The following is a 19,597-nucleotide window of genomic DNA, read 5'->3' as shown; positions in this document are numbered from 1 at the left end:
AGATTGAGCATCAAGGGCTTATTCTGAAGCCTGTGCCAATTTGGGTGCCGTCCTGAGGATAAATGGATAAAGTGAGACTTGAGGGGTTCACATTCCCTAAGTACCCAGTAAAGGCTTCCTGAGGAGGAGAACGAGCAAACGCCCAGGTCTTTCCGGCCAGGGGCTCCTGCAGCCAATGTAAACTGCTTCTGGGTGAACATCATTAGCCACCATCTGATACACATTCTCCATCCTCATACAGGAACAAGATTGGGAGAGTGACAGTGAGGCCGAGGGAGACAGCTGGTACCCCACAAACATGGAGGAGCTGGTCACAGTGGATGAAGTGGGGGAAGAAGATTTCATCATGGAGCCGGACATCCCAGAGCTGGAAGAAATTATGCCCATTACCCAGAAAGACAAAACCCTCCCTGAAATATGTCCCTGCGTGACAGCCACCTTAGGTTTGGACTTGGCCAAAGATTTCACCAAGCAGGGGGAGACCATAGGGAATGGGGGTGCAGAAAGCAGCTTCACGCTGCCCAGACAACTGCAGTCCACATCCACACGCCATCCCAATGACATGGACATGGAGATGCCTGGCCTAAATCTGGACGCTGAGCGGAAGCCAGCTGAATGCGCGACAGGCCTCTCACTGGAGGTCTCAGGTTGCTACGAGGAGGCAAGAGGAGCAGAGGACTCAGATGCACGTCCGGCCCCTGCAACCCAGCAAATGTCCTCCCTCCAGCCAGCAGAGGACAGGGCCCAGCAGTCCAGCCCTTTTCTCGATGACTGCAAGGCCAGGGGGTCCCCTGAAGATGGGGCTCACGAAGTCAGTCCCCTGGAAGAGAAAGCCAGCCCCCCTACTGAAAGCGACCTCCAAGGCCTGGCTTGCCAAGGTGCATTGACTGAGGGTAACTACCTTCCTTTCCTCCATGGGTGGTTGGGTGGACTGGGCCACTGCTTCCATCAGGACATGCAGGCGTGTGCTGACTGGAACAGACATACGGGGAGTTTCCAACTCACTTTAAAGCCGAGGCAGAAAGCCATGTGCAGAAGCAAGCCTCTGAAGGCCGGGTTAGCCTGTTATAGCTCTCAGGCAAACAGTGTAGAGGAAAGCTGACAGGAGCCACTGAGTTCTGAGAAGCCACCTGAGATAGGCTTGATGTGTCTGCATTGGGGTCCCACATAGGCACAGGCGACTAAGATCAGGTTGAGTTTTCAGATTTATGGGGGAAAAGGTTTGGGTTCTTTTTGATGGCTTGCTGCCTTTACCCCCTAGCAATTATTTCTTTGATGGAGGGGTGGGTGAGAGAAGATTGTACAGAGAAGAAGGAGGGCTTTGCTGAAGGACTTGGCTTGCTTCCCTTCTGGCTACCTCAGACCTGTTTTTCTCCAGGGTCAGATAGCGAAACAGTACTTATCCCAGGAACAAGTCTGCCTCCACCGGAGGTGATGTTGTGTCTATGCTCAGCGCTGTGACATCATGAACTAAGGAGTCTAAAATGGGCTAAGCCCTGGCTTCTCTGCCAGATGGAAACAGATCCATCCAGAGCTGGGGAAGGGGGGCGGGTTGGAGGGAGGGTGAGTAGTTCTTAAGACTCCTGCGGTGCACATAACTAGAGATCCATTTTATAGAAAGATGACAGCTTTACCAAAGCTGAGTAAAACCCAGGAAGCAGAAAATACAGGGAAAGGCAGGGAAAAGGAATATCTCAACCCAGAGCCTTGTGGGTAGCAGAGCTGGTGGGTGGCCCAGAGGCTTTCCTCTGTGTCAAGCTGACCTGAGCAGTTTTTCACCTGCTGGGCTCTGAATCTCCATGGAAACGGTCTTGATCAGCCTGCTTGATGCTAGAGAAACAAAGAGGCCCAGCCCATCTAGAACAGGCTTGAGGAAAGAGCACTGACATTTTCACCTCTCTCTGATCCAGCACCCTTTACTTTGTGGTACGGGTCTCAACAAGTGCCGGGCTCAGAGGTCTGTTAACTTACCCCGTAGCTGGCGTTCATGTTTAATAGTGCAGCTTCACAAGCATGGGGTGAGGGTGGCGTTGCCTTTGTGGCCAGTCTTGGTGAATGTCAGCACCATTTCTGCCCTTTGAGGATTCCCCTCCCTGCAGAGATGGAGTGATACTGACTGGGGTTGATGGAGGATGGATCATCCAAGTGAAGGCATTACCAGTCCATCCCCGTGTGCCAAGTGCAAAGAAGTGCCAAGTATTATTGCGTGTGACACTTTTTTGGCAGTGGAAAATGATCTTAATTATAGCACTTTGGTGCTAATTAGCAGCCCCAGCCTCACATGATTAAGCAGTCCAAGGGACAGTTCCAAATCACAGCGCAGGGGATAGAATTACAGGGACTCTTTGAGGCTGCTGTGAGTTTCATTAGGGTGCTTTTTTGTTTGTTTATTTGTGTGTGTGTGGCTTGTCCCCATCTCCTACCTCATGGGCTCATGTTTTGCAGAAAACTCCAGGTATGTGGAAGTGAAATCTCTGGAAGTGAGGTCACCAGAACTCACCGAAGTGGAGCTGAAAGAGCCCCTTTCTTTGCCTTCCTGGGAACCGGAGGATGTATTCAGCGAGCTTAGCATTCCTCTAGGTAGGTGAAATCACAGTCCTTCCTGAATCCCAGCTCCAGGAAGTGACAGTTCTCAAGTGACCTGGAGGAGCTCAAGAGGGCTTTTGCCATGGTGCTGTCCTTGTTTTTTTTTTTTTTTTTTTTTTTTTTTTTTTTATTTATTTTTTTTATTTTTTATTCTTTTTTAATTAAAATTTCCACCTGCTCCCCGTTTCCCATTTCCCTCCCCTCCTCCCAAATATTGCCCCCTCCCCCCACTCCCCTCCCCCTATCCCCACTCCTCTTCTCCTCCCCCCACACCATTCCGCCTCCCTCTCGATACTGAAGAGCAGTCCAAATTCTCTGCCCTGCGGGAAGACGAAGGTCTTCTATCTACGTCCAGGAAGGTGAGCTTCTAAACAGGCTAAGCTCCCACAAAGCCAGTTCATGTATTAGGATTGAAACCTAGTGCCATTGTCCTTGGCTTCTCATCAGTCTTCGTTGACCGCCATGCTCAGAGAGTCCGGAATCAACCCATGCTTATTCAGTCCCAGACCAGCTGGCCTTGGTGGGCTCCTAATAAATCAGTTCCACTGTCACAGTGGGTGGGTGCATCCCTCGTGGTCCTGATTTTTTGCTCTTGTTCTCCCTCCTTCTGCTCCTCATTTGGACCTTAAGAGCTCAGACCGTTGCTCCAAATTGAGACTCTGTCTCTACCTTGATCCATCGCCAGATGAAGGTTCTAAGGTGATATGCAAGATATTCATCAGTATAGGATAGGGTCATTTCAGGTTCCCTCTCCTTAGTTGCCCAAGGTACCAGCTGGGGACATATTCCTGGACACCTGCGAACCCCTCTAGAGTCAAGTCTCTTGCCAACCCTAAGATGGCTCCCTTAGATAGGATATATACTTCGCTGCTCCCGTATCCATCCTTCCTATATCCCAACCATCCCAATCCCCCGAGCTCCTCCCATCCTCCCCTTCTCATATTTCTCATCCCATTTCCCCTTTGCCCCATGCCACCTCACCCGCAAGTTCCCATTTTTTGCCCTGCAATCTTGTCTACTTCCCCCTCTCCATGCGGATGACTATATGATTTTCTTTGGGTTCACTTTCTTATTTAACTTCTATAGGATCGCACATTATATGCTTAATGTCTTTTACTTATGGCTAGAAACCGATTATGAGTGAGTACATCCCATGTTCCTCTTTTTGGGTCTGGGATACCTCACTCAGGATAGTGTTTTCTATTTCCATCCATTTGCACGCAAAATTCGAGAAGTCATTGTTTTTTACTGCTGAGTAGTACTCTAATATGTATATATTCCACACTTTCTTCATCCATTCCTCCATTGAAGGGCATCTAGGTTGTTTCCAGGTTTTGGCTATTACAAACAATGCTGCTATGAACATAGTTGAACAGATACTTTTGTCATTTGATGTGGCATCTCTTGGGTATATTCCCAATAGTGGTATTACTGGATCTTGGGGTAGGTTGATCCCTAATTTCCTGAGAAATCGCCACACTGATTTCCAAAGTGGTTGCACAAGTTTGCATTCCCACCAGCAATGAATGAGTGTGCCTCTTTCTCCACAACCTCTCCAGCAAAGGCTATCATTGGTGTTTTTGATTTTAGCCATTCTGACAGGTGTAAGATGGTATCTCAAAGTTGTTTTAATTTGCATTTCCCTTATCGCTAAGGAGGTTGAGCATGACCTTAGGTGTCTTTTGGCCATTTGAATTTCTTCTGTTGAGAATTCTCTGTTCAGATCAGTGCCCCATTTTTTTATTGGGTTCATTAGCATTTTAAAGTTTAGTTTCTTGAGTTCTTTATATATTTTGGTGATCAGACCTTTAAATGGAGAGAAACTCAAAGCTATTCCACTAAAATCAGGAACACGACAAGGTTGTCCACTCTCTCCATACCTCTTTAATATAGTGCTTGAAATTCTAGCAATAGCAATAAGACAACATAAGGGGATCAAAGGGATTCAAATCGGAAAGGAAGAAGTTAAACTTTCATTATTTGCAGACGATATGATAGTGTACATAAGCGACCCCAAAAACTCCAGCAAAGAACTCCTTCAGCTGATAAACACCTTTAGTAGCGTTGCAGGATACAAGATCAATTCCAAAAAATCAGTTGCCCTCCTATACACAAAGGATAAGGAAGCAGAGATGGAAATCAGAGAAGCATCACCCTTCACGATAGCCACAAATAGCATAAAATATCTTGGGGTAACCCTAACCAAGGAAGTAAAGGATCTATTTGACAAGAACTTTAAGTCAATGAAGAAAGAAATTGAGGAGGATACCAGAAAATGGAAGGATCTCCCTTGCTCTTGGATAGGGAGGATCAACATAGTAAAAATGGCAATTCTACCAAGGGCAATTTATAGATTCAATGCAATCCCCATTAAAATCCCATCAAAATTCTTCACAGATCTTGAGAGGACAATAATCAACTTTATATGGAGAAACAAAAAACCCAGGATAGCCAAAACAATCTTATATAATAAAGGATCGTCTGGAGGCATTACCATCCCTGACCTCAAACTCTATTACAGAGCCTCAGTATTGAAAACAGCTTGGTATTGGCATAAAAACAGAGAAGTCGATCAATGGAACCGAGTAGAAGACCCTGATTTTAACCCACAAACTTATGAACACCTAATTTTTGATAAAGGAGCTAAAAGTATTCAATGGAAAAAAGAGAGCATCTTCAACAAATGGTGCTGGCAGAACTGGTTGTCAACGTGTAGAAGAATGAAAATAGATCCATATCTATCACCATGCACAAAACTCAAGTCCAAATGGATTAAAGACCTCAATATTAGTCTGAACACACTGAACCTGATAGAAGAAAAAGTTGGAAGTACTCTACAACATATGGGTACAGGAGATCACTTCCTACGTTTATCCCCAGCAGCACAGACATTAAGGGCAACATTGAATAAATGGGACCTCCTGAAACTGAGTAGCTTCTGTAAAGCAAAGGACACTGTCACTAAGACAAAAAGGCAACCCACTGACTGGGAGAAGATCTTCACCAACCCTGCTGTCCTTGTTTTTAAGATGTGATGCAATAGTCCAGGCCTGCAAGACGGTAAAGTTTCTTACCGTTTCCGGCTCCCATAGTAGACCTAATAGCCACATGACTGAACCGTGAATTGCACAGCAGTAGACTCAGCCAGGAAAGGCCAGTTTCCCCAGCAGGGAAGCGCAGGCCTTGTTTAGGCAGGAAACAGAAACCCCACTATCTCAGCTAAAATGAACCCCCTTTGCTGTCATTCTCCTGTGTATCTTTGTCCTATATTGTCCCAGAATGCCACACAACTTTTCTTCTTGAAAGATCTGCTTCTCTGAGCCCACATAGTAGACTGAAGTTGTAGTACACACCGGTTAGCATGGTGGTGGTGCACACCAGTGAGCATGGCGGTGGCGCACACTAGTAACAATCTCCTGGATTGATGTCTGTGATCTCTGCATTGGCTCTGAAAGGGATAAAGGAGGAGTAGCTTTTCAGAGGGGATGTTTGGGGAAGTATCTCTTAGGAATGTGATCCAAGGATGTACTAGAAAGTGATAACCATGTGGGCACCCAGGGAAGACACCTCAGTGTGGAGCTTGACTTTTCCTTCCACGCATCTTTATTCCTCTTCTTCTATTTCCTTACTCTAATATGCCATTCTTATAGAATTAGTTTGGAAAAATGACAAATCTTGTTCTTAAAGAACTTACTACATAGTATCTTGTAAAACAAAATTTATGTGTGTATAGTGTGTTGTGCGTGTGTGCATGTGTGTGTGCGTGCACACACGTATGTACCCATGCATGTGATGTGGAGTCCATAGGAAGAGATCAGAAGAACCCTCTCCTAATTCTCCCCTCCTTGTTCCCTTGAGACAGGAGCTCACCTCACCTGTGGCTTTGGGCTGCACAGCCAAGGCCTGGGATCTGCCTCTCTGTCATGAACTCTGAGGTATCAGAAATTTTACATGAGTGCCAGGGATTAGCATTCCTGTTCTCTCGCAAGCTCTCTTACCACTGGTCCATCTCCCTAGCCCTACCAACACAAATATTTCTAAAAATGAAAGACAGGCCTTAGAATGAATCACAATGCTCTTGGGCACTTTAACTGTGGACCCCGATGTTGCAGAACCTGCTGGCTAGAAGCTTCAGCTTGTCCACGGATTCATCCATTCGGCAAGCACTTACAGGATCAAGTGGGACCGTGCCTTCCACCCTGAGGGAATTGAGAGTATAACAAGTCCCAGGCATGAACTCAGAATCAAGGGACACAACAAACATTAAGAGTGAATCCTGCTTCTGTGTACGTGTCTTTTCATTACTGCTTCTCACCATCGAAAGTGTAAAAGCTTAATATAACAAATTAAATAAAACAAAGACCCCATGGAATGAATCCTGGTGGCCGCAATCGTCCCTCCCCAGCCTCAGAGTATGCTGCCATGTTCGATGACTTTCTCCCGTACCCTCCGTGTTCTGAGCAGCCGGTCTTAGGGAGCTCTTCGCGTCAGTACGCAGAGAGCACACTCTTTTGAACCACTGCGAATACTCCATCCTAAAATCTGTGCCCTCGTTGCCGATCCCTTACTGGTGAGCACTTCAGCAGTCTCCCGTTTGTTTGGTTTTCCACTATGGTCACATGGTAACAGCTAAGCCACCACTCAGTGTCTTCAGTGCTTCACATACAGTAACGAACACGCTCCAAGCGTGGATGAAACAGGGGATACCGCGAATTCCTACTTTACAGGTCAGAAACGGAGATGCAGTCACGAGGCTCCTGAGCGGGAGGGGCCGGGTTAGGATTCAGGTTCTAGTGGTGTGTTCTTGGCCTCTGCCCTCTGCTGCTGGCCATTTGTGCTAGTTGTTGCCAGCATCTCTGGGAGACGGGATGCTAGCCAAGCATGGGTGTGTTGTGGGGCTGTATATATTTGCATTGAAAATGGTATAATTACCACTAAATTGCACTCCGAAAAGAGGATAACAGCTTTCAATGTCGCCTCCAGGGAGAATTCCCATTCCCTACCTCTTGCCAAACCCAGATATCAGTTTTGAATCTTTGCCAACCTGTTAGGAGGAAAATGGTATCTGATTTTGTTTTTATGAAGGGCTGTATTAGAGCGTAACTGGCATACAATGAAGGACACATGTTTAGGGAGTGTGGCTTATCTGTTTTGACATCCATATGCACCTGTACTGCTTTATGGATTTGGATTACCACACTGTTTGTCTACTTGGTGATGGGCATTGAAGTTGTTTCCAGCATGGACTGGTACGATCATCTTCACTTAGAAAGCCAATAGCTCACTGGTCTCCACATTCCCACACCCTCCAGGAAGGGATGCTGCTGTGTTCTGTGTTTGACAGGTGAAGAGACCAAAGAGCCTTTCTCATTGAGTTCAGGATCTTGGGATGTCTGTTCCCTGGCCACACTGTTCAGACATAATAAAGAAAAGGCCATTTCCATGTTGAAGAGCACAGACTATGGCCTCTTATTCCTGGGTTCAAATCCCATCTCTGCCACTTGATGGCCAGGAGACAAATAGCAGCTTATCTAACCTCTTTGCTTTGAGTTCTTTGTCTCTATGAACCTAGTAAGTGAAGCCTCCATGTAGATTCATTTTGGAGGAGGAAGTGAATGGAGAGTCTTAGTGCCTTCTAGTCACAGAAGTTTAGGAAGGGCTGAAGGGTTTGGGATTCTTTAGGCCCACAGTGCTTCTTCTCGATGGGGCTGCAAACCCTGTACACTCCAGGACTGGTCACTACTGCAGAGAGATTTCTAGAAACATGAGAGACAACATTCCGGTCCCTGTGGAGATCACAGGGGTGAAATACAGGATGCCAAGGACAGGGCACCCCACTGGGAGAATGGAGAGGTCAGTTTTGTCAGGGACTGGGGTGTTCACGGCTGGAGAGGGAGCTCGTGATTCAGGCCAGCGCTTGGTTACTCTAGCCAGTGGGAGCCTGCCAAGGCTCTTACTATAACCAAATAGCATCTCTGGCAGAAGGTGAGCTTCCCCTCTCTCCACATGGGCTTTACTAGGATGGCAGAGTCATAATTATCCATGCCAGGAGCTATTATTAGGAGGCAAATGCGGCTTTAATGACAGCACTTAATCAAGCCCTAAGAAATGGAGCGCTCGGTGGCTCCTGATCTCACCGTGTCTATGGCAGGGTTTCATGGTACTGCTATTCTCTGGTCCCTACATTTGGGCTTCCTAAGGGAGTGGTGGCCGGCATTGTGGTGCCCTCACAAGCCCTGGGTTGTACTGTCATCTGAGGATCCTCCTGTCTCCACTCATCTTTTCCTAACGCTGTCTTTTGATTACTGACATGGACCCACCCCACTGGGCAGGGCCTGGGAAGAAAGTTACTGCCAAACTATAGACGTGGTTCTCGGGGCAGCTTTGGGAAAGGTTGGAGAGTGGGTGGAACCCAACGCTCAGATGCTTGCTTTCTGTGTGCCTAAAATGGTGTTCCCTGAGCACCAGGCAAGGTGGCAGGTGCTTCCTCACAACATCATGTGTGGCATTGTGCTGCCTAGTTTACAGATGAGAAACTCACTCCAGAGAAGTCCAACAACGCCTCTGTGGGGGTCACAGCTTATGTGAGAGTGCAGGGCCTCTCTGACCCTACATGCCATTTCATTCCACTGTCACTGTCCCACCGAGACTTGGCTACAGTGAAATGTCGCATACAGCCCCACAGATGGTAGCTGTAACACTCTGGTTGAAAGGAGCCACGGTTGCACAATTTGGCTCCTGCCTCAGCTTCTGTGGATTCCCTTGAGGTGGTTAGACTTCTCCTGGGGACCCCAGGAAAGGGACAAGGAATCCAAGGCCTGGTTTACACTATAATCTCCAGGTTTGTGTTCCTGGTACAGCCCAGCCATACCCTGTACCCGTAGGATATAGGACAGGACAGAAGGCAGGGCTCTGACCAGAGTTCTTTCTTAGCAGCTTTTCTCTTGGATTTTATGTCTCTGAGGCTTCTGAGGAGCAGCAGCAAGCAATACCCGTTTTGTAACAACAGGGCAAAGGTGGTGGGCCTTGCTCGATGCCTGTTCCCCAGCAGCAGCCTAGAGCTGGCTCTCCCACTCACAGGCCTCTCCAGTGCTCCCCCCACCGACCAAATAGGGCCACGTGTCCATCCTCTGCACAAGGGCAAGAGGGTGAAGGAGAAGGACATTCAGGCCCTTGGGACAGCTAGACTGAGTGACACCTCTCACTTCTGGGGATTGTGGCCGAGTGCTGAGGGCTTTGAGACAGCAGGCAGACAGCTGCACGGCAGAGAGGCAGCCAGGTTCCAAGCTGCAGTGTGGAGCTTTGGGCTGGCAGGCTGCACGCTGTCCTCCTGGCTTCCTCACTTCTGTCCTCCCTCAGAGCTACCGCATCCCACCAATAAATTTATCGTTATTATTAATCATCATCACTATTATTACTATCGAGATGTAAAGGAGAATTATATTTACAAGTTTAGGATCTCCTGTGTGCTGAGCACCAAGTGGAAGAAGACAAGGGCCGGGCTGTGGTTAGGAGGCGCAGGGCGCTGAGGCATGAGTACCTCCTCCTCTTCCCTCTGAAAGCTGCCGTATCCTCTCCTCCTTCCAGTCCAGATCCCCAGATTGTCCCAGCAGAGGGAATGGGAGCAGCACCCCTCCCTCGGCCGCTGTGTTCTGCTCACACAGGGAAGGCTCCCATCCAACATGTAGGTCCTGAGTACCTAGACTTAGCTCCCAGCGCTCAGGAGGCCAGTGCAGGTGCATCTCTGTGTGTCTGAGGCCAGCCTGGTCCACCACAGATCATAAGGGACACATGTTTGCATTACAGAGAGTGGGTAAATTTTCCTCTTTTATTTACTTTATTTTTCTTTGATAAAAGTGATTCAAAAACAAACCTCATGATACAGAGAATTTGGGTCCCAAATGCAGAGAGGGGAACCAAGCAGGCATGAAATTCTTAGAGCAGCAGAGAGGCCTTCCTCCCCTTCTCTTCAGAGGCAGGCCCACGGACTCAGACTGCAAGGCAGGGCGCTGAGCAGTCATTGCTGGGCACCCTCCACTGGCTATCAGCATGCTCCCAATGTTCACAAGGACCTGTGAATGGGGTAGGCACTTTCTCTCCGTGGCTGTGTTGTAAATGTGGCCGATGAGGTGAAGCTTGGAGGAGCTGGTAACTGCCAAAGTCACCAGCAAATGCGTTTCTTAATGCTGCCTGTCCATTCCCCACCCTTCCCCAGGAGTGGAGTTCGTGGTTCCCAGGACTGGCTTTTATTGCAAGCTGTGCGGCCTGTTCTACACGAGTGAGGAGGCCGCTAAAGTGAGCCACTGTCGCAGTACTGTCCACTACAGGAACTTACAGGTAACCGCTCGCTCTCCTTGCTGTCCACCTTGTGCGATTTCCCAGTCTTCACTCGCAAGCCAGCACCTAGGAGTCTTAGGCCTCCTTAGTTGACTGTACCTCCTCCCACCGTGTGGAGAATGGCTGACTCTACAGGCTGTCCCACAGACAGGCTTCATCCTAAGGGCGCTCAGAGCAGCAACTCTGCTTACGTCCTTCCCGCACCCTAGAGGCCTTTTAAACACCTTCCACCCTCAGCATGATGGAGCATAAGTTGAGTTCTGCTAGTATTCTCCCAACACACAGAACAGCCAGCCCTCTCAGCCAGGCCTGGGGGCTTCCTTTTCTCCTCCTCCATGCAGAGAACCTTTGTGACTGGAATGAAAACCAGTTCTGCCCCCATGACATGTTCAGCTAGCACAACAAACGCCTGTCACAGGCAGCGCCTACATGTAGAACTGGTCTAGGCTCTGTGAACACAGCAGCAACGAATACAGACTCAGGCCTTGTAGGTTCCGGCTGAGTTAGGAGACCTGGGTACAGGCAGCAACTAAGCGATGCTTGTATCAAAATGTCTCCTACAGCAGGTGCTGAACCCCACATTTCATCCAAGCTAAGACGCCTTTACTAGTACATACCAGTTTTCGTGTTTGTTCTTTGTCATGGGGTTGGACGTTTAGATTATCGACCACGTGCTCCGTGCCTGTGCCACATCCTCAGCCTGCTATACCAGTTTAACACCAATTAGAAAAACAGTGCAGCGAACTGAGCAGGGAGACTCTCTCGACTGTCAGATGCACGTTTCAGAGATGGTAATGGGTTTTCAAAAGTATCTTAAAGTCAATGAGCATGCTACTGTTTGGCATTCTGCCAAGGCCCCCAGAAGACGCCCCATCTGAGATGACTGTGGCAGAGGCTCCTGGCTCCCTGGCAGGTGCACCAGGGAAGCTTGAACTGAGGTGGACGGTGTGAGAGCTGCGGCAATATCTATACCTAAAGCGCATGTAATTTTCATGATCAAGTCCTGACACAGGCTGGGTTTTACAGGTATTTCATTTGCTGGGGTGGCGGTAGGGCTGAGTGCTTCAAGGCAGCTGCATTTTTACCATTGGAACTAGAGTTTAGAAGTAGGTGATGAATCAGGCAATAAAATGCTTGCCATGGACACACGAGGACCTTCCTTGGCACTCACATAGAAGCTAGGCATGGTGATGCATGCCTATAATCCTAGCACTGGGGAGGCAGAGGCAGGAAGATCTCTGGAGCTCACTGGCCAGGTAGTCTAGCCAAACTGGTGAGCTCCAGGTTCAGTGAGAGAGACTCTGCCTCAAAAGATAAGGCGGAGAGTGTTAGAGGAAGAGACCTCTAATATCAACCTGACTTCGCTACACACAAATACACATGCACACACATACACATACATACATACACTCACATATATACACACATATACATAACACATACATATAAACACACACATATACAACACACACACATATATACACACATGCATACATGTACACACACATACATACACACAGATATATACATACACACGTATATACATATGTGCACACATACACAGATAAATACACATATACATACAAATACACATATACATATATACATACACACACATAAGTGTATGCACACATAGACACTACATACAAAATAAATACCCAGAGTTTGAGTCACATGGCTCAATCTAAGAAGTGTCTGGGGTGTCATTACCGTAGTTTTAGGCCAGGTATTCCTCTCATAGCTAATTTTTTATTTTTTATTTATTTTTTTTTGGTTTTTTTCGAGACAGGGTTTCTCTGTGGTTTTGGAGCCTGTCCTAGAACTAGCTCTTGTAGACCAGGCTGGTCTCGAACTCACAGAGATCCGCCTGCCTCTGCCTCCTGAGTGCTGGGATTAAAGGAGTGCGCCACCACCGCCTGGCTTCATAGCTAATTTTTTAGAGTGGCTTATCTGATGGTTTGTTTTTTTAAAGTCATGTGTGTTATTTTTTTTTACATTTACGTACTTATTTAGTCCTGAAGGTAGGAACGCACATACCATAGCGGAGACATGGAAGTCAGAGGACAACTTGCAGGAACTGGTTTTCCCCAACCACCATTTGAGTTCTGGGGCTCAAACTCAGGTCCATGGGGTTGGAGACACTGACCCTTACCCACTGAGATTTTCCCGGACCTAATCTAGTGGTCTTTAAGCAGGAATGCGGACTAGAATTGCCTGCAGTTTTGGAGTACATGTGCTAGGTCACATATTGGGGGCAGCAGTAACATGTAACTTAAGAACGTTCTCGAAATGGTTAATGTGAGCATCTAGTTAAGAATCTCAGGTTCGCTGAAGCTTGGAGGAGCGCTGTAAGGTTCCCTCCAGGCAGTGTGGAGAGAGCCACCGGGCCTTGGGCCACATCTCTTGGTTCTTGTCACTTGTTTCTTCCTCCTCTAAGTTGATCTTTGGGGTTGGGGATGGCTCCATCTGGCTTCCCACAAGTAAGAGACTATCTCTGGCTGTGCCCAGGTCGTTTAAACCTCTTGATTTCCCACTAGGGAGCAGCTGTTCTATGAACATGGCCGATCCACTGTTCTGTCTCTCTCCTGGGGAGGAAAGGGAATGGTGGCCTTGTTTGACCAGAGCAGGAACTTGAGACTGGGCTCACTGGGCTCTGAGAGCTACTTGGGGACAGTCATCAACTCAAAAATCTCATTGTTGCTCGAATCCTAATTGATCTTAATAATAAAAACCCAGAGTCAGATATCAGGGTAAATGCTGCAAAGATCAGAGAAGTAAAGGAGCCAGCCACTAAAGTTCTTATATCTATGAAATCCTCAGACCCAGGGGGCAAGATCCTGTCTCTACAAGTCCTCAGACTGAATGCCTTGAGTTCTTGTTTATTCCTGGCCCAGTCACATCCCTTCCTGTCTCTACCTCCCTAGTGTTGGATTAAAGGCATGTGACTCCCACATACTGGGATTAAAGGTGTGAGCCTCCACCACCTGGCTCTGTTTCTCTTTTAGACTGGAACAATCTCAGATTGCCCAGGGTGACCTTGAACTCACAGAGATCCATTTGCCTCTGCTTCTTGAGTGCTGGCCTTAAAGGTGTGTGCTACCTCTGCCCGGCCTCTATGGCTAATTAGTGGCTTAGCTTTGCACTTTGATGTTCAGGCAGGCAAGCTTTCTTTGTTAGATCACAAACAAAATATCACCACACTTCATCATTCTTAGACCGTTTGCAGGCTGGAAGGGCATGGGGTAACGCGGCACTGATTCTCCACTGAGTTAGCTGGCATCTTTCTAAAATGCATCTGCTTTGCGCCCTACCCACCTAGTGTAGACCCAGGAATCTCCATTTCTAAAATGTTATAGTGCTTAAGATCAAACCCAGGACTTTGAACGTTCTAGAGAAATACCACTGAGCCACACACCAAGGCCAAGAATCTTCATTTGAACAGTTCTGTGAATGTCTAATTCCTCAGTGTCAGAATCTTTGGTCTTTTCTTGGTGGAATTCTATGGCCCCCCAAGGAGACCCCAGAGTTCAAGCTTACTCCCACTAAGTGAGTTAGGAAGACTTCAGAGGCTGCCTTTCTCTAGGGCAGAGGTCTGCACGGTGTTCTGGGCCTCTAGGGCCTAACTCCAGGCTGCTTCCCATTCCCACAGCAGGCCAGCACCATCCCTGTGGTCCCTAGATATACTGGGCATAGGCATTGCCTCAGTTCCTCACGCTGCCCAACCTGAGTTCAAGTTCCCTCGTGTATCTGTCAGGGAGCCAGGAGCCTCTGCCACAGCCACCTCAGATAGGTCTTCTCTCAGGGGCCTTGGCAGGTAGAAGGCCTTTGTCGCACTTCACTCCAAACCGCATGTGTGGAAAGTGAAGACCTGAGACCCACACAGCAGGTGCCGGCTGACTCAAGTCAAGCAACTTAGAGAGTTAGGACTCCTCAGGAGGCCTTGAGTCGGGGGTCAGGGATGCCCTGAGAGGCAGGAACAGGTTGAAGGTGCCTCAGTGCAGCTTCCAGAACTCTCTCTATGTCATTGCTGGTCACGGCTCTATGTGCACCCGTGGGGAGTGATCTGGCACACCAGTGTAGGCCTCCCTGGGCATGAAGATGGCAGCAAGCCGCAAAGAACGCACCCGTATGCAGGGTACTCATCCACTCAGGATTCTCGAAGCTGGCAGAGGAGAAGCTGGGGTTCTCCAGCAGCAAGCTCGCCCACAGGCATCTGCTAGGGTCTGGCTTCCAGTCAGACTGCAGTCACCCCCAAAAGCTAAAGTTTCAAGCAGGTGGAGGGTGAGGGAGACGTCATTGCTCTCACTAGGGGTAGGGGGAGATTAGGGACCCCCCCCCAATCCTACAGCAGGTTCAGCTCATGCGCAAGTGTGACATTCTTGAGTATTTACCGTGTGCCAGACATTACGCTGGGTGCTGTGTGAGGCACGTGTCACTTTTCCACTCATAGCAAACACTGCCCCACTCCCCGACTGCTGGGGAGGTTGTCATGGTTACTCTCACGTCACAGATGTTAGGGACATTCAGCAGCTTGCCTGCAGAGAGCGTGGGTTTGAACCTTTATTAGCTGAGACTGCACGCTTGACCCCTGAACTGGCCCTGACCTTTATAACTGCCAGTCAAGTGCTGTCTGTGTCGTTCTTGCTGCTCCAGCACAGCCAGGCCTTCCACGCGCTGGTCCCAGATATCCGGAACACAGGCCAGCCCTAGTTGGCTTATCGGCCATAAGTGCTTTTAGCTCTGTGGAGGCAGGTCCCCACTGGAGAGGGGGCATTTTATTTCTAGTCCATTCAGGGGGCTTGAGGCCCTCCCCCATAGCATGTCCTACAGGCTTGTTGGGAATCTCTGATGTCCCTTGGGCCAGTCCTGGACTTCTGCCATCCTCCACCGTTCCTCCTTCCGCAGCTCTCCTGGAAAACAGGTAGCATTGTCACGAGGATTGAGTTTAAGCCAGGTAGTTAGCAAGTGCTTGGCAACGAAGAAGGGTAGGGGTGGTTGCTATGGTTAGTATCTATCCTTTCTGCTTTCCCCACAAGACGCTTACATTGTTTGGAAATAGAATGTGGTCCAACTGCCCTAAGATACACCGGAGACACGGGAGACGTGGTCCCCATTTGCCACAGGGCTAGGAAAGGGGTCCTACACCACACACACACACACATACACACACACACACACACACACACACCGTGCCACCTCTGACATCTCTCTGCCTGCGTTGTCCCTCTCTCCTCCACAGAAGTACTTGTCGCAGCTGGCAGAGGAGGGCCTGAAGGAGACGGAGGGGGCCGGCAGTCCAAGCCCCGAGGACATCGGGATTGTGCCACACTTCGAGAAGAAAAAGCTTTAATACTGCCGTGGTCACTGTCTCTGGAAGGAGAATGGGAAGTCTGCTGAACGAGGGCCAGTGTGGCCCCAGGGACAGGACTGAGGACAGAGAAGAAGGAAAGCCAGGCAGGACACGGTGCTTCGGCTTGTTCCCAGAGACGAGTCCAGCCCACCGCGGGTCACCAGCATCCTGGGTGTTGTTTCTTTAGTTTGTTTTTCTCTCTTCCTCTCACCTATCCCTTCTGTGCCAAAGTTCATTTCCTTTACATAAACTCCAACCTCTCAGGGATTGTCACTGGGTTTCAATTTTTGACTGGCTCTGGCAAGTTAGTCATGTGGGGCTGGGCCACGCAAGGAAAAAGTCTGACAGTTGCCCTGGATTTAGAGTCACTTCGGTGAACCCAAGGTGGTCTTGCAGTCTGGGTCCTGTGTGTCCCAAGGGGGCTGAGTCAGGTTCATCCGTCCCTAGAGGGGTCACCAATGAATCCATTGGTGGAGGTACAAGCGGTTTCGCTACTGTTTCCTCCAGCTGGATCCCACCATTTTGAAAAGGCTCCTTTTCTTTTTCAGTTTCTGGTTGGTGCTCTGGCTGATGCTGGGAATTGAACCCAGGACCTTCTACATTCTAAACAGGTGCTCTCCCACTGAGCTTTATGCCTAGCCTCAAAAGCCCTGGGCTTTTGTTCTAAGGCTGCTTCTCATGTAGTTCAGGGATTGCCTTGAAGGGTAATCTTGAACTCCTGATCCTCCAGCCTCTACCTCTTTGGTACTGTGGCTGTAGGCGTTGTGGTACTGGAATCAAACCCAGGGCTTCCAGCAAAGAGGCAAATACTTTACCATCTGAGCTGTGTGCTTGGCCCTAACGCACCTATTTTCAGAAAGCCAGTCATCCTCAGTTATTCTAGAAAACCACCAGGCTAATGCCTTAAAGTAAAATCATATTAATTTTATGGCGCAAAAAACCCTCAACATCGTCGAAGCTCTGGGAGGGCCAATCCAAACTTCTTGGTTTAAGGATGGGTCTGGATTTGTTCTGTTCAGGATGGTGACGTTGGTATAGATTCACTTTATCTAAATTTGAGTTCAGCCATGCCTTCTCCGTACAGCTAGAGGAGGAAATTGGTGTGGGCCAACGTGCATGCTGGTCTCTGCAATGAATCAGCCTAAGTCAGCATCAAGGGACTGGCATCTGACCTTGCTTCACCCTTGGTGCCTCTACTCTTGAGTACCCTGTATTAGAATCATTTGAAAATGATCCCCCGTTGAAGAAGAAATCAAAACACTTGGTTTTATGGGGACTTTTAGGTGAGGATGGAGGCCTAGCTTATGCTGATTTGGATGTTGAAATGCTAGGAAGAACAGATCCCTGATTCCCGGTGGGGTCAGCACTCCCCTCCCATGTGGCCTGAAGAGTCTTAGTGGAAGGTCTTGGGATAAGGGTACTAGAAGACATGAGCTCCACTTGAGCCATAGAATGGACCCAGGTCAGAGAGAGCCTGGTGCTGTCTCCACGAGTAGATGTGCCTCCCTGAAGGTGTCTTCCATGTGGATGGTTTGCCCGTGTGAGTTGCCTGCTTATGTTCCCAGGTGAAGGCAAACAGACTGGACAGGGATCATGTCTTCCCCCTCTTATATTGCTGTTCTATGCTCTACACAAATGGAAGAGCAGTGGAGAAGTGATCTAACTCAACACCAACATTTTATCAGTGAGGAAACTGAGGCACAGAAGGAAATGAACGCAGACACTACGATGACCACATGTAAACCTTGAGGCCTATGATTCCTGGCCAGGAGAGAACTTGTGGAACCTTTGAAAGAGGAGTTAAGTAAGGCAAAGAGAGGACAGAGACAGGCCAGTCTGGAAAGGAGTGATGGGGAGTTGGGGCTTCAGGAAGGTGGTATCCAAACAGTTAAGACTCAATAGTGTGTCTCAGTCCCCACCGTTCCCCTGGTAGACACCGCAGGTGGCAGCCAGCATGTGGTCATCACACTATGGTCATCAGCAAAGTCTCCCCCATTTCTCAGAAAACCTTTGGCTTCTGGGAACAGCTATTGGCCACATCCCTAAATCCATTAGCAGCTCCACCAGAGGCTAGACCTGTACATTACCAGAGGCTGGACACTGTATCTTTCAGCAGAGTGAGGCAGACCTCACCGGCACCACTGGCTCCTGTGCTGGCAGCATTTCTCTGGGAATTCACATGGCCCAGTTCTCAGGCAGGGAGATGGCTCCCTCGTTTATAACTTGACCTTCTTCAGAGCACTCTGGAGAAGGTCCTCCGGAGGGAGGAAGACAAGGCAGTTTCTACTTTCAGTCACAAACTTCAGTTTAAAGTCACAGATGATTCTATACTTGTGTGTGTGTGTATATATATATACATATATATTTATTTTTATATAACTCCATCAGCATGGTCCTGGCACTTTTTATTCCTATGTGTGTTACACGCAGTGCAGTAGTAAAGATGACCAGGAAAATACTGATTTCTTTTTTAAAAATTTCTGTTCAGTGTTTTGCCAATCATTTTAAAATGTCTTGCCCCAAGGTCGTTCATGAGCAGCTGCTGCCTTACACAAAAGATTCGTTTGCACCCTGAGTGGATGTATGGAAGGCCCATGTTCTCTTATGGTCACGGTGTGCGCCTGGTTGTTTCCAGGTTGCACTCCCAGGGGCTTGGGTGAACTTGTTAGTAGGAGCTGCAGCCATTGGTGTTCAGGTTTCCCATTCTTGGACAGTCTGAGGGGGTGATCTGTAAGAGTATACTTGAACTGGACCAGAGATTATTTTGTGAGTATTTGAAAGAAACAGAACTATTAGTTACTTTAAGTTTGAACTCATAAAATATTAGAATTTTTGCGTGTCTTAGATAAATTGTCATCATTTTTTTTCTGATCTATATAACTGACCCAAAGTGTTTGTTTTTACAAAAGGAAAAAATTGTTTTTAATAAAGAGAATTTGAAAGCTTCTGAGCGGCCGTATCATGCAGGGGTCCTTCAATATTTGGTCAGCATCTCATAGCGCCTCTATGCTAGCGATTGGTCTCCTTTTGACTTTCGTAAGTGTGTGTGAGAGTGTGTGTGTGTGCACGTGCATGCATATGTGTGGTATGGGTGTGTGTGCGCATGCGTGTGTGTATGTGTGTGCATGTGTGTGTGCATGCATATGTACATGTATGTGTGGTGCACATATAGGCAAGTACATGTGGAGGATAGAGGTCAATGTTAGGCGTCTTTCTTGACCTTTCTCCACTTATTTAAATTTTTTCCAATTATTTATGGAGTATGTGTCATGGTGTCTGCAAAAATCAGTGTAGTTACATTTTTCTTTGGGTCACCAGCTCTCA

At 48.2% G+C, this 19,597-nt stretch overlaps 1 protein-coding gene across 2 annotated transcripts in view; it reads left to right on the top strand.

Moving 5' to 3' along the window:
• Rbm20 (RNA binding motif protein 20) overlaps nt 1–19,152 on the top strand; it is a 184,716-nt gene extending 165,564 nt beyond the window's left edge. Inside the window, exons 11-14 of one of the 2 annotated variants that reach the window (XM_057779511.1) lie at nt 242–878; nt 2,446–2,580; nt 10,802–10,923; nt 16,163–19,152. In XM_057779511.1, the coding sequence (XP_057635494.1) occupies nt 242–878; nt 2,446–2,580; nt 10,802–10,923; nt 16,163–16,273 (1,005 nt within the window). In that variant the 3' untranslated portion in view covers nt 16,274–19,152. Of the gene's footprint in view, nt 1–241; nt 894–2,445; nt 2,581–10,801; nt 10,924–16,162 lie in introns of both variants that reach the window. The other variant, XM_057779510.1, reaches the window with a different exon arrangement.
• Nucleotides 19,153–19,597: the final 445 nt, after the last annotated feature.

The sequence above is a fragment of the Chionomys nivalis genome, chromosome 8, assembly GCF_950005125.1.
Source record: "Chionomys nivalis chromosome 8, mChiNiv1.1, whole genome shotgun sequence".
In the NCBI taxonomy this organism is placed as follows: domain Eukaryota; kingdom Metazoa; phylum Chordata; class Mammalia; order Rodentia; family Cricetidae; genus Chionomys; species Chionomys nivalis.
This window is presented reverse-complemented; position numbering and strand designations above follow the sequence as displayed.